Source organism: Hirundo rustica, chromosome 3, assembly GCF_015227805.2.
Source record: "Hirundo rustica isolate bHirRus1 chromosome 3, bHirRus1.pri.v3, whole genome shotgun sequence".
NCBI lineage: Eukaryota > Metazoa > Chordata > Aves > Passeriformes > Hirundinidae > Hirundo > Hirundo rustica.
In genome coordinates, this window is record NC_053452.1 from 43,159,814 (window position 1) to 43,172,716 (window position 12,903).

The 12,903-nt window shown below is 45.8% G+C and overlaps 1 protein-coding gene across 4 annotated transcripts; it reads left to right on the top strand.

The window, feature by feature from the left end:
- AGT (angiotensinogen) lies at positions 1-12,093 on the top strand. 4 transcript variants are annotated; one of them, XM_040057443.2, is made up of 5 exons: positions 1-103; positions 6,006-6,822; positions 9,112-9,376; positions 9,837-9,981; positions 10,421-12,093. In XM_040057443.2, the coding sequence occupies exons 2-5, from the start codon at positions 6,033-6,035 to the stop codon at positions 10,610-10,612; spliced, it is 1,392 nt and encodes a 463-aa protein (XP_039913377.1). In that variant the 5' UTR covers positions 1-103; positions 6,006-6,032; the 3' UTR covers positions 10,613-12,093. The 4 variants fall into 4 exon arrangements, with proteins under 4 accessions (XP_039913377.1, XP_058275870.1, XP_039913375.1 ...); XM_058419887.1 differs by having other exon boundaries at positions 80-103; positions 6,009-6,822; XM_040057441.2 differs by lacking the exon at positions 1-103 and adding an exon at positions 388-470.
- The last annotated feature ends 810 nt before the right edge of the window (positions 12,094-12,903 follow it).

The window sequence follows — 12,903 nt, forward strand, 5'->3', positions numbered from 1 at the left end:
GCACAGGCAGCCTTATCCACTGAAAAGAGCTACCAGACCTTTTCTGCAGGAACAGTGCTTCAACAAGACCACTTCATCTGGACTGCTACCACCACGGTTTCAGGTTGTATTCTGACTCTGTCAGTGATCTTTTGTACCATTGCATGTGTTTTATTTTATTTTACTTTTTTTTCTCTCCTATTAAATTGTTTTTTTTTCTGACTTGGAGTGTCTCGCTGGTTTTGCCTTCAAGCCAGCACACCAGTGTTTTTCCACCCCTCTTTGCTGCCTCTCAGCAGCTACCATGAATAACAAGCAGGAAAAACAGAGGCAGGTTTTGAAGAGAAATGAGGGCAGCGGCGGGGGGGGAGGGGGGCGGGCCCGGCTTATGCAAGAGTGGGTATAAAAGGGGGAGCCGAGTACCCCTCCAAAATCGGAGAGTGGGGCAAAAGGAGAGCACACACCTCACCGCTGAAGAACAGGTTTGAGAGGTCTGTGTTTCTTTGTACCTTTACTGTGGCTGTTGCAGGGAGAGGTTCATTAGAAAATGTGTGTGGGCCATGGGCTTGTTTTGGATAGGGAATTCTTGTAGAATAGCCTTGCTTTCCACCTTCTTGGGGTCCTTGTTGCCAGAAAGCTTTTTGCCCAAATTTGGCCCAGTGCAAGTTCTCTGGCACAGCTCTCTTTAAGGAGCAAAATCCTTGGACACCAGAGCTGAAGGGCACGATAGAGACTCCGCTTTCTAAAGTTGAATCTCTATCTTTAAGCACACTCTCATTCCTAAAACCATGGCAACCCAACAAAAAAAGCCTGACAACAGAGCCCACATATAGTAACTGGAATAATGCTCACTCACTCCTGTTTAAAAATGTCTCAGAAGTAAAATGAAAGACTAACTGTGGTTAAGTACTACTAGGATAAAATATGTTGCAGGTGTGGCAGGATATGTTCTTTGTAATCTGAAACCTCCTTTGGAAGAAACTGCTAGAAGATAAAAGGCAAAGATCTAAGACGTGTGCTGGTGTGTGATGCATCTTAATAGGGGAATATTAATTGAGTGAACACAAGGGACTAGCAAATGAGGAGGGGAGCTGTGTCTGAGCTTTGTAGTAGTGCATGAACATAAGGTGAAATCAAAGGTTCTCCCTCATTACTGGGGCCAGCCAAATTCCCAGTGGTCCAAAGCAGGAGGAGGACTGTGCTGGAAACAGGACATTGAACATTACCTGGTGAAACTGCTCTTTCTGGAGAAAGCTAGGTATTTTAATTTGATGACTTTATTGATGTGGGGGCAAGTGTGGGGGGCGAAAGGTAGATTTCTGTGTTCCTGAAAGACACCAACCATTTTTTATCGACAGAAAACAATAGAACTGAGTGCACAAACATCAAAAGACACCCAAGGATCAACCTGGCTGAAAATCCTGAGAATATTCAACTAAACTGGACTTTATGTGGCAGTACAGCATGTTAGGTTTGTTGTTCAGGTGACTCCTGCTTGTCCTCTTCTTCAGGGCAGCATCCCCTGCAGCCAGGGCTGCCTGTTTAGTGCTGGTACCTACAGCAAAAGGAGACCAACAGCTGTAGCATGGCTTGGTCATGACCTTCAGGGGAGCTGGAAGCAGGAGATAACCAAACAACAACATTGTCTGAATGCTACAGAACAAAGGCATAATGATTTAAGGAGAAAAAAAGTACAGTGGGTGAGGGGTTTGTGATTTCCCCTTTCAGTGTTTATTGTCCACAGCAAACATGTAAGTCTGACAGCTGTACTATATGTTATTAGCATTACTTGTAGCTTATAAGCCAGAGCCAGTAATTCTTTTTAATAAGGCTACTTTTCAGAATTTTACGGAATATGAAGTGCCCTTCCATGAAACAGCTTTCATTTGTGTGTCCTCAATACAAAGAGTACTGGGGTGGGTTTTCTTTTTACCTGTGTTCAAGCCTCATCTTGGGAGACACAGCAGACCAGCTATAGCTCATAGGCTTGGTGTGGTCCGGCCATTTGTGCACACTGCTGGCGCCTGCCTAGTGCCTCAGGTGGACCCACATGGGTGGTGGTACAGGAGATACAGATTTGGGCTGTGCTCAGGTCCCACCCGCAGCTCCACTGGCCTCTAAAGGACCAGCTGGCTCCCCTGGTCTGCCTGTGGGAAGGTGTCTCCAGGGTAGAGGGGAAAGAAGGGGGATTGCAACCTGAAACCTCACTTGATCTCTTAGCATTTAGCTGAGCAATGTGCATTTTTCATTTTTCATCCTTCTCCCTTTGCCTGTATTCTTTGCTTGGCTAGAAGCATTTTAAAGCTGTCTGGAGATGGTACAAACGCTCGGGGACTGTTCTGTGGGCAGATGCTTCCTCAACTGAGGTGCTCAGGCAGCAAGAGGACAAAACACCTTGAATGTTTCAAGCTGTTTGTTTAAGCCTTCAGTGCATGATAGCATGATAGAACCACTTTTGGACCTCATTAGAGTAATCAGATTGTTTAAATGAAAAGCAAGACTGCAGAGACAGAAATTTCTCATCGCTTTGGCGTTAGGCACCTGGCACACAGCCCTTGGGCTGGCAGGACTCAGCTGTTCCTATCTCTTCATCTCCACCAGCTTCAGCTGCTTGAGCAGACAAAACATCCCCCTCTCTCAGCTCTCTCCTTGAACCCAACATGTAGCTGGGCACTGCAGTACAAATCATGCCTGACTGACCCTCTAAAATCGAAGCACAGTTGAGATAAATCAGCCCTACTTCTGTTTGAGCCATGTGATTTTAATTACTAAGAATAACAGGGGCACTGAGCAAGACCCAGTCTAACCAATTGCATTGTCCCTGGTTTGAGTCACTGTTTATTTGCTTAAATGGGAGGAAGGGGCACACCAAAATTGAAAGATTGTTTGAAAAGCAGGAGAAAGATCCACAAATCCTAAGCCCTTTTCCCAAACAGGACTTGGAAGGCTGAAACTGGGAGAGATGAAGTCTTTGTGATACAGCTCTGGCAACCTCACCTATCTGGCTTTCAACTTCTCCATCTCAGTATGTTTTGTTCAAGAGGAGAAAAAACAAAGCCTTGACATTCTGAACAGTTCGAGAGGGAAAGAAGGGGTAGAAATTGAGAACTTAATCACTTTATTCTGCAGTAGCATACACGCCTCACACACTCTTGGGTCCCCAGGCTGTAAGGTAGAAATTAAAGGCGATTTATCTGTGAAGACAAAAATCTGATCCAACCCTGCAACAAATACAAGTACAAAGAAACCTGCATTCCTTTCAGTCTGGCACAAAAATTATGTCTTTTCAGCTCCTATAATCAGTTATTCCGCGTAGTAAAGCGCCTGTGTCTGCCTCGGTAAATGTGTAACTGCAGGCTACACAGGTGCGCTGGGCCTGGCTAAAGGTTGTGTATCCACCCCTGGAACTTTCTATGCAGCTGGAGTTAAGCGGGGCTCAGGTTCCATTGGGCTCGGCCTGGCCTGAGGTAACTTCCCTCGGCCCCCAGGCTGTGATGTAAAGCAGCTTTGCGCAATGCTGCCGCAGCCCTGTAGAAAGGGCAGAATTCCACCTGCGGCCCCACCACCCGGGGAGAGGTGTCCTGAGGAGCTTACCTGAGGGACAGCAGCATCGGAGGGGTGACACCCCAGCACAGAGGCGAGTAAGCGTTCGTACTGGATTTGCTTTAAATGCTGCTTTTTCAGCTCGGGTGTTCACGCTTTTCCAAAGGGCTCGGGGCTCTCCTCTTTAGCCAAATAAACCACTCTGACTTTCCACAGATGGGGCTTAGGGTAAGGGCTTGGCAGTGAGAACTGCTCCTCTTGATCTGCTCTTGGAACAAAAGCTGACAGGGGGCTCTGGCAGCCAGAGAGAAGTGACCACAGGGTGCCAATGGTGCCTAATGGCAAAGCCTGCCTGGGTGGCACAGGGTCACCCTCCCTGCTGTGCAGGAAACATTAAGTAATGCCTCGAAAGAGTTGTGTGATGGAGAGAACAGTGTGGGAAGGGTATTCCTTCTAATTTGTGGCTTTTGGGTTAGTTTTCCTGAGCACCCCAATGTGAAAAATGAGTTGAGTAGTCTAGAAATCCACTAGCAGAGTAGCTGGAGTAACTGTGAAAGTGAAGTTGGGAAGGCACCTCCCAAGATAATTTTTTAACCAGCCATAAGCAATGAATATGCTCTGTCATGCATGTCACATGCTATCAGCAGTGCTGGGGAGGTGAAGAGGGGCTGGGAGCAGAGGGGACAGCGGCACCTCTGTGCTGCCCATACAGTAATTCAGAGGCTGAGGTGGGAGTTAATGGGGAAGAACAAACCTTGGGTGAAGGCACAGGGACAGAGACCTACAGCAGGTCCTCTCCTGCATGCCTCTGGGGAGCAAACACTTTCAGGCTTGACCCACAGGCGTTCAGTAGGAAGACACTTAGACATCCTGAGTGACCACCACAGAAACAGAAATTCCATTTGCAAACCCAGCTGTTTGCAGCCTACAGCCTGGGAATGTAGACGTCCATGTTAGCAGGCAGACATAGCAAGGTATGTCTAGTTGCCAAGCATCTGCACATCTCAGTTTTCATATGCGCAAGAGAGTGGTGATACTGCAAACTGGGATATTACTAGGCATGAAATACTCAGGGAGCCCACAGGGGAAAAAAAGAAGAAGGTTATATATGGTAAATTAGGCTGGGAAAGGGCCATGTCTTGAATAGAAGGATTTAAACACAAATGTTTCCACCCTTGTGTAAAACGTTGGTGGGACAGACATTGCTGTGTGTCCTCTCAAAAGGCCCAGGCTACCAGAATTACAATACCTGGCAGACTGGTGTGACTCAAAAAGCCTTGGAGAAAGAAAGCAGAGAGCAGGGCCTGGGTACTGGCAAGGCTGATAGCATTTTGCCCTTCCAATGAGCCCTGAAGAACTTGAAATGGGCGAAAGAGGGTGAACATAGCTACAATAAAAAAGCAATTACTAGTAGAATAAAATACGGCTCTGAATAACCATATTTTGGCTGATGATATGTGTTATAGGTGCATAATTTTCAACACATTTCAATTTGGATTTCAAATACACAGATCAAATGTCATACACTAGAAATTCAAGAAAGGTATGGCCGGGCTATTAGTTACCAAAAAGTTTGATATAGGAAAAGAGATAATTCTAAAAATATAAAATTTGTCACTGGGTATAATTTGTCAGTGTGTGTGTCCCCATGACATTCTCATTCCCAATGTGCATTACATCCTTTGTGCTAAAACACCTGTGACATCCACATACAGTAAAATTCTCTGCTTCTTGTCAGGAAGAACAAGAGCAGCAAGTGATCTTTTACCTCAGGAGAAGGCTGCTTGCACAGCTGAGTAGAACTCAGCCCTACCCCTTCTAACTCTGTATTCAGACACAGAAGGTGCAATGAAAACAGTTTCAGTGGGATCACATTTGTATAAGGGAGCCGGGAGTGTGTTTGCCTAGAAGCTAGAATGAATGTTTGCACTGGGCTATGAAAACATAATATGCTCTGCTAGTGCCAAGTATTTTGCTGACTAGACATACAAAGCAGGACCAATCTCTGTTTGGACCTTAAGAGAACAGGTTTCCAAACCCACTTCCTGCATAACAGCAGGCACATTACTTAGCCTGTCCGTGTATCAGCAAGGTGCAGTGCAGCAGTTTGCAGAGATGGCTCTGACCAGGTCCCAAGAACAAATGTTGCTGCATTTGTTGCAAAACAAGGTTTTGCAGAAGTAGCACGCTCTGGTTTGCAGGTATAATCAGCATCCACAACCATTCCCACACTAAATCCTTAGGGTACTGCGGTGGGTAATGGAGTCACATCTGTGCTTACCATTTCCCACCTGCTGCCATTGAAACTGGTGTCTGTCTCATCTTGGGCTTTTTGGGGGCAGAGTCAGACCAAACACCACTAAATACTGAAATTCCCACCTTTGTTAACTCCAACACAACACTAGCACCTCACCCTGTGATCAATAGAAACTGTACTTGAAACAGACTGACCAGTCTCCTTTCTTCCTCATTTTTTCTTTCAGCAGACACCGTGGAGGCAATTTTCCAACATGAATCTGGTAGCAAATCTTCTCTGCTTGTTGGCTTGCCTTACCGTGGCAACTTGTGACCGGGTCTACGTCCACCCTTTCAATTTGTTTTCTTTCAATGAGAGTGACTGTGACAAGCTGGAAAAATTGGTTCAAGAGGGAAAGACTATTGTCCCCGTCTCCATTGAGTCCCAAACCACACCTGAGTATGAAGGCGACGTGAATGACAAGAACAAGTTGGAAGCCCCAAGCCTCAACACCTGGGGGAAGGAGGAGCGGGGCTACCTGAGTGACTTGGTGTACGTGCTGGGCATGCGGTTTTACAGCGCGCTGCAGAAAGCACAGAGGGGCCAAAATGTGCTCCTGTCGCCAACCAGCCTCTACAGCTCCTTGGTGTCTTTCTACCTGGGTGCCTCAAACCAGACAGCGCTTGATTTGCAGGGTTTGCTGGGGTTTGTTCCCCCCTCTGGAAACCCTGACTGCACTTCCACGGCAGTTGGAAGCAACTTCCTTTCCAGCCTGAGGACGATCGAAAGGCTTGTGAAGAGCGGGGACGAGGAGCTGCTCTTTTCCAAGACACTGAGCCTGTTCTCTGCCCCCGGCACACCCCTCTCCCAGCTCTTCATGGAGCGCTTGCTCCCCAGTGCTGATGCATTCTACGCCCGAGCTGTTGACTTTACAAATCCAGGCGAGGCGGCAAAACAAATAAATGCCTTTGTGGAGGCCAAAAGCGAGGGTCAGAGCAGGTGCTTACTGGCAGACATCGACCCATCCGCCGAGCTGCTGTTTGCGGTGGACGTCTGCATGGCAGGTATGAGGCAGCCCTGCTCATTTTGGGAACAGGCCCGGGGAGGGACGGGCAGTAACCCTGCTCCTGGGAAGGAAGCAAGGTCATGCCTGGCCAGTGGGGAAAGGGAAGGGCTCAGATGAAAGGCTGGACCTCTGCTCCCCACCACTGTGACAGGGATCCTGCCTGCACTCTGCCATGAGCCAGCAAGGGCAATGAGGAGGGAGACAGCCTCCAAGAAATTTTCCTTGTCCAGGAAACTAAAGATTAGGAAAGGTGCATGAGAAAGAATTGCACAGCGTCACTGGCCGCAAAGGAACTAAGAGTCATGAGGGACCTCCAGCAAGATTGATCAGGGGGTAGCTTTAAAGAGAGCCAAAGGATCTGGGGGTAGCAGGCCGGAGGCACAGATACAAAAAAGGCTATAAGATACAATGATCATGACTCCTCTAGTGGCTATTAAACAGAGAAGTCTGGAGGCAGCATCTAGCTCAGGGAGCAATCGATCATCAGTTATGGAAGAAGGGCAGCTTATACAAACCTAGGAGAAACAATGAAATAATGAAATCCCTTCATTGCCTAGGGTCATTCCATGCTGCTGACCCAGAAATCCCCCTGCACTACAACTGAGCCTCCTCTTCTGAGTGTAGCTGCTTTCCTAGATCCTTGTGACTGGAGGCAATACCAAAGACTGCACACTTCAGACAGCTTGCCTACCTGGGACTGTAGTTCAGAAAACTTGCAGTAAGCCCTAAGTTCCTGAGTGGGCTTCTACTGCTAAAGGTGGAGTCATGGTGCCCAAGACACCTTTTTGTGCCTCTTCCCACCTCAATATTGGATGTCAGGTTTTCTTTGCCTTTCATTGGTGCTCTCATTCTCTCAGCAAGCTGTGGACATCAGCTTTCTCTTCATTGTAAGATCTAGCATAGATATGATACTACAAAAGTAATTGTGTTACACACTTGGGCATGGTCACAAAAGCAGAGTTTTCCTTTAATAGTACCATCTTTTCCTCTTCTTCTTTATTGGAAATGTGTAATTTGTATAAGCTTAGAAACACATATTCAAGGGTCTGCCTCACTTGGTGAGCTCTACTACCTTCTCTCTCAGAAGGTGCATTTGAAATGTTACAGTCCCCACATGTGGTATGGACAAAATTGGCTCAAGAACAAATGAATTATACAAGCAATTATCTTCCAATAAACACAGAAGATGTCTTTTGCATTTGGTTTGCCATTTGGTTGTGAAGGGGCATCCATGTCAGCTGATGCTGTCATGCTCTATGTCTGTCCCTATAGCAGCAGAAAGGAAAAGGTGCATTTTTTTCCTCTAAAACATGTTCTATAAGCTCTGAGCTGCTACTAACAGCCATATTATTGATAAAGTGACAGAAATTCATATAAAACAACAGCTAAATATTCCAGTGGTCTCAAGTGCTGTTCACTTGCACACAGTTTTCTTCACGTTTGTAGACTTGCTGCCAAGCAGGGCCATTTAGAATTCAATGCAGAACATCAGGCGCAATTTTCACTGAGGGCAGTAGTTTCTTTAATGCTAAACAGGGTTATCTGCCCAGCCGGGTAACAGCACCGATCTCTGGCAGTGAGAAGAGAACATTTTGAAATCCAAAGCTACACAGAAGTATTGCAAGGTGAGAGCAAGGCCTCTCATAGTTATGAACTGGGAAAGAAATTTATTTCGAGGTCTAGTAAGTGTTTGAGTATGTCCTTTTTAACCTCCTGGACTCAACCAACACTTCAGTGTTGTGCTTACAACCTTCCCCATTGTTTTGGTTTGTAAGATGGTGAAGGATGAGACTTCAAGCAGAGCTTGTGCTGCCTTTCGTCTCCTGAGCCCACCCGGGTGCCTGAGAGTGCTCCTGCAGCAAGGGCTGGCCCTGATGGATGTGCTTCCAAGCATTCCATCACTGCACTCCAGGGACAGAGAAGAAACCAGGCAGACTGTCTGCACGGGCCTGTGAGCCCCTGAGGACCATGTGGGAGCCTGGGAGGAAGCAGGCAACCAAGCAAGCAGAGACACTTTCCTGTCACCAGGAAAAGCCACAAAGCCAACAGAAATACAGCAGCTCCAGTCACAGTCACGATGGTCATGGTCCCTGTGCTGTGAGCTTAATGCCACCAGAAGGCAGATTAAAAGGGGGAGACATATGATTACAGTAGCTAAATGTGATTTTATACATGCTGTCCTTCTCTAAGGCATAGTGTAGTGTTCTTAAGTAGACCAGCTAAGGGGCAGATGGGAGGAGGGAAGGAAGAGAAGAATCAATTTCTCCTTTCTTGATCTGTTTTTCAGTGAATGTTAAGCAAGCCTTCCCGCTGAAAGAGCCTCAGGAGTTCTGGGTGGATTCAAACACAAAGGTCTTGGCCCCGATGTTGTCTATCACGGGGACATTCAAGTACAAAACTGATGCCAGTGGGACTTTTTCCGTGGTGGAAGTCCCCATCAGCAAGACGGCGCTGCTGGTGCTGCTGCAGCCCATCAATGGCAGTGACCTGGAGCACGTGGAGTCCGAGCTGACGTGGCAGTCCTCAGCCTGGCTCCAGCGGCTGTCCCCAAGGTAGGGAAGGGCCGTGTGCACCCTCCCATAGCAGGGATGGATGGGATGGGACGGGGTGAGCCACACTGGCCTGCCCGGTCACCTGGGGTCGCATCCTGCCAGGGAGGCTTTACTAGCGAGCACAAAGAGAAACCCCTGCACAGCCAGCGGGCTCGCTGCAAAGGAGCTCCACTTTGGTGGGAGCAGCTTTTATCTGGGAGTATTTCAAGGAAATGAGCAAGTCCCTTTGCATCCCCCCCATGAATTGGGATGATCTGGGGTTTAGCAGCAGACTCTGGGTGAAGTCTGGGGGAGCTCACACCCGGAAACAGTAACAGGCAGGCAACTGTACTTATGCCCCACACACCAAGCACTTGCTGCAGTTGTTTTCACATGCCCATTCCCCAGTACTGCCCAACCACAGTGAACAAGCACTCACTTGCCCATCTCTCTCTCTCTCTCTCTCTCTCTCTCTCTGCAGAGAAATTAAATTAAGGCTGCCAGCATTAACACTAGAAGACAGCTCTGATCTACAGGAGCTTCTTGCAGATATGGAACTGCCCGCACTGCTGGGGAAGGGAGCAGATTTCAGTAAGATAAGCAACGCCAGTATAACAGTTGGAAAGGTACAGTACATATCACTGGCATTCAAAAACAATTGTTTCCTGCACAGTTTCAGTCTCCTAAACTGAATAAATTTATCAAGAACAAAGCAGTCAGAGCCATGTAGGGGACATGCTTAGTAGGAGACTACCACATACAGTGTATGTTTTGGGTTTAGCAGGAGAATGCTGATAACATAGGAGTTTGAGTTGGCAAGTGGTGGGAGGAATGAGTGAGAACTGTGTGGTGCCTAGCTGCTGGCTGGGGTTAAACCACGACACAAGGCCAACAGGACTACAGACCAGCCCAGTTTAACAGCTTTTGCACGTTATGGACAACTACTCCAACACCTTTTTTCAGCATCTCTGGAGTACAATGTGCTTTACCATTTACTCAGACTCTCATTTGTCCTGTCACACTCGTGCTCTGACTCCAGAGTTACTCATACGTTTTTCCTTACAGGTAATAAATAAAGCCTTTTTCAAACTGGCCAGTGATGGAACAGATCAGCCAGAAGACCCTGCAGCACAGAAGGAAGATGGGGAGTACCTGGCTGTAACACTGAATAAGCCATTCCTTTTTGCGGTTTTTGAAAAGCAGTCAAGGGCAATGCTTTTTCTTGGCAGAGTAGTAAACCCTCTGCATAAGGATTAAATGCAAACACCAAGGATAAGAAAGGAGTGGAATGATGCACATTTCCCATCACCTTTTTCTTATTCACCAGATATTGTTGTGATGTTGTTGAGTGCTTTACTTAGCTTTGGGATGAAGCAGTTAGTGTTTGAATTACAGCTTTTTGAAAGCTACACCTTGAAACATTTCATCCTCGTTCATCTATTTCATGTGAGGTGACTCACATCCTTCCTCCAGCTTCCATTTTATTCTTTGTCTCTCTTTTGCTCCTAGTTCCCTTTTTGGATGCAGTGGGGCAGGGCAGTGACTTGATGCAAGGCATCAACTTGAAAAAAATAAATAAGCAGCTTTTACTATATTATTTTTATTTACTACAGAAAAGGACCTCTTCATTCTTTAAAAAGCTTTTTTAAGTGTATGGTCAGTTTGGCAAGAGAGACTCCCTTTTACATTACAGTGACAACTTTACAATTATCCACAGAGATTTCCAGCTTCATCAGCTACATTCCCCTTTAAAATGCTGCCAACAGCACAGGCAGGCTCCGCTTGTCCCACCGAGACAAGATTTTTTGCCTTGGAAGCAAAAGCATTCTTAGAGGAAGTTTTTTCTCTCTGCAGGCCAGATGGGTATGTTCACTTCTTAACTCCATGGAAATGCTAAAAATAGGGTTTGGTAGTATTAATGAACTGTGATGGATAAATTCTGAGAGTCTGACAGAATTATCTCTGATTTTTTTAGGAAAAAAAATCCCACAAGGTCCACTATTCCAATACAATCCCGTTTCTTGGATTACTTTATAACCTGTGAAGCATTCCTTAAAGCAAAGACAGACATTACTGGTTAGAGTCCAGTTCTGTAAACTTTAACATAGCCAAACCATATGCTCTTTAAAAATAGCACTAATGGCAATAATATATATTTGATGTGGTGCAGCTACTTGTGAATAAAATTACTACAGCTGTGCAGTCCAACTCTTAACAGAGTTTCATAAAAATTTGAAACATTAAAGTGGAACGACAGATTATTAGATGACTCTTGAATTAGGAAGTGAGGAATTGGGAGACAAACCTTGGTACTGAGGAAAGCCTGGAACAAGGATTTCCACCTCTCATCTCTCGATTTATTGTTAGCACTGATGGCACTTAAAAATAACTGCAAACCTCTTTGGCAGATCACGCGAGATGTATCCCGCAGCGCACAGCAGCTCATTATCATCCACGGGGGCCCTAATGGGTATCTAATCTAAATGCACTAATGCCAGCAGCTTGCTATCAGTGATGTAGGTATGTGACACATCCTTGTAGCTCAGTGGAAAATGCCGTAACATTATAAATAAAATAACCCTCAGAATACTAGGATACAGCATCCATGTATTCATCCATTTGTACTCCAGATGCTCTAACATCTAAATACTGTACTTGTATTATATACAGAGGTAATTAAGTATGAACATGCAGAGGTATAAACAGGCAAATAAACTCACTTCCAAGTTTCTTTGGCACAGTTCAGTTGGGTTTTTGTCCATAAATAAGTTCTGGCTTCTGAAATCTGCTCCAAAACAGATTTATGTTTTTAAGACAGTAAGTTGCATATTATCAAGGACTACTGCCAATGGTATAACTCTAAGCATGAAAGAGGCAGCTTCATATTAATAACTTGTTGAAATCAGAAGGTAGCATCATCTACAAATAAAATTTCAGACCATGAAATGTTCCATTTTTATGAGGAAGGTGGAAAGTAACAAGAGGCAGCCCCTGGACACACCGAGTCAAAGTTCAGGGAAAAATGCCTTTATTCACAGGCAGAGGCTGCATGCTCTGGAACTCCATATCCCCGTTCAGTGGTTACAGGCAGAAAAACAAAACCAACCCATCAACACACACTTTTCAGAGAAGAAATTTTGTGGTGGAGAGCATCTCTCCACTGACACCCTGGAGAAGAAAAGGAAGAAGGAAAGGGCAGAGACAGGGAACTAAAAGTCATCTGACCAGAATAAGGACTGTGAAGAGAAAAGCGCTGGAGCAAGTGCTACAATACCAACAAGATAAGCTATCTGTACAGGTACCCATTCTCCTACATATTCAAATGATAAAAATACCCCAACCAACTAACCCAAAAACCACACCCATGCCCAATTCACAACTAAGTCTCTGCTTCCTCAACAATGTATACTCTCTTGAGACTTGTTTCTGACATCAATTTTACATGTAAAATTTTTATGGCATTTTGTACTCTTCACTCTCCTCCAATTTTACTAAATTCCTCTGTCAGGCACACTACAATGCACATTCCAAGCATCCTAGACACCACT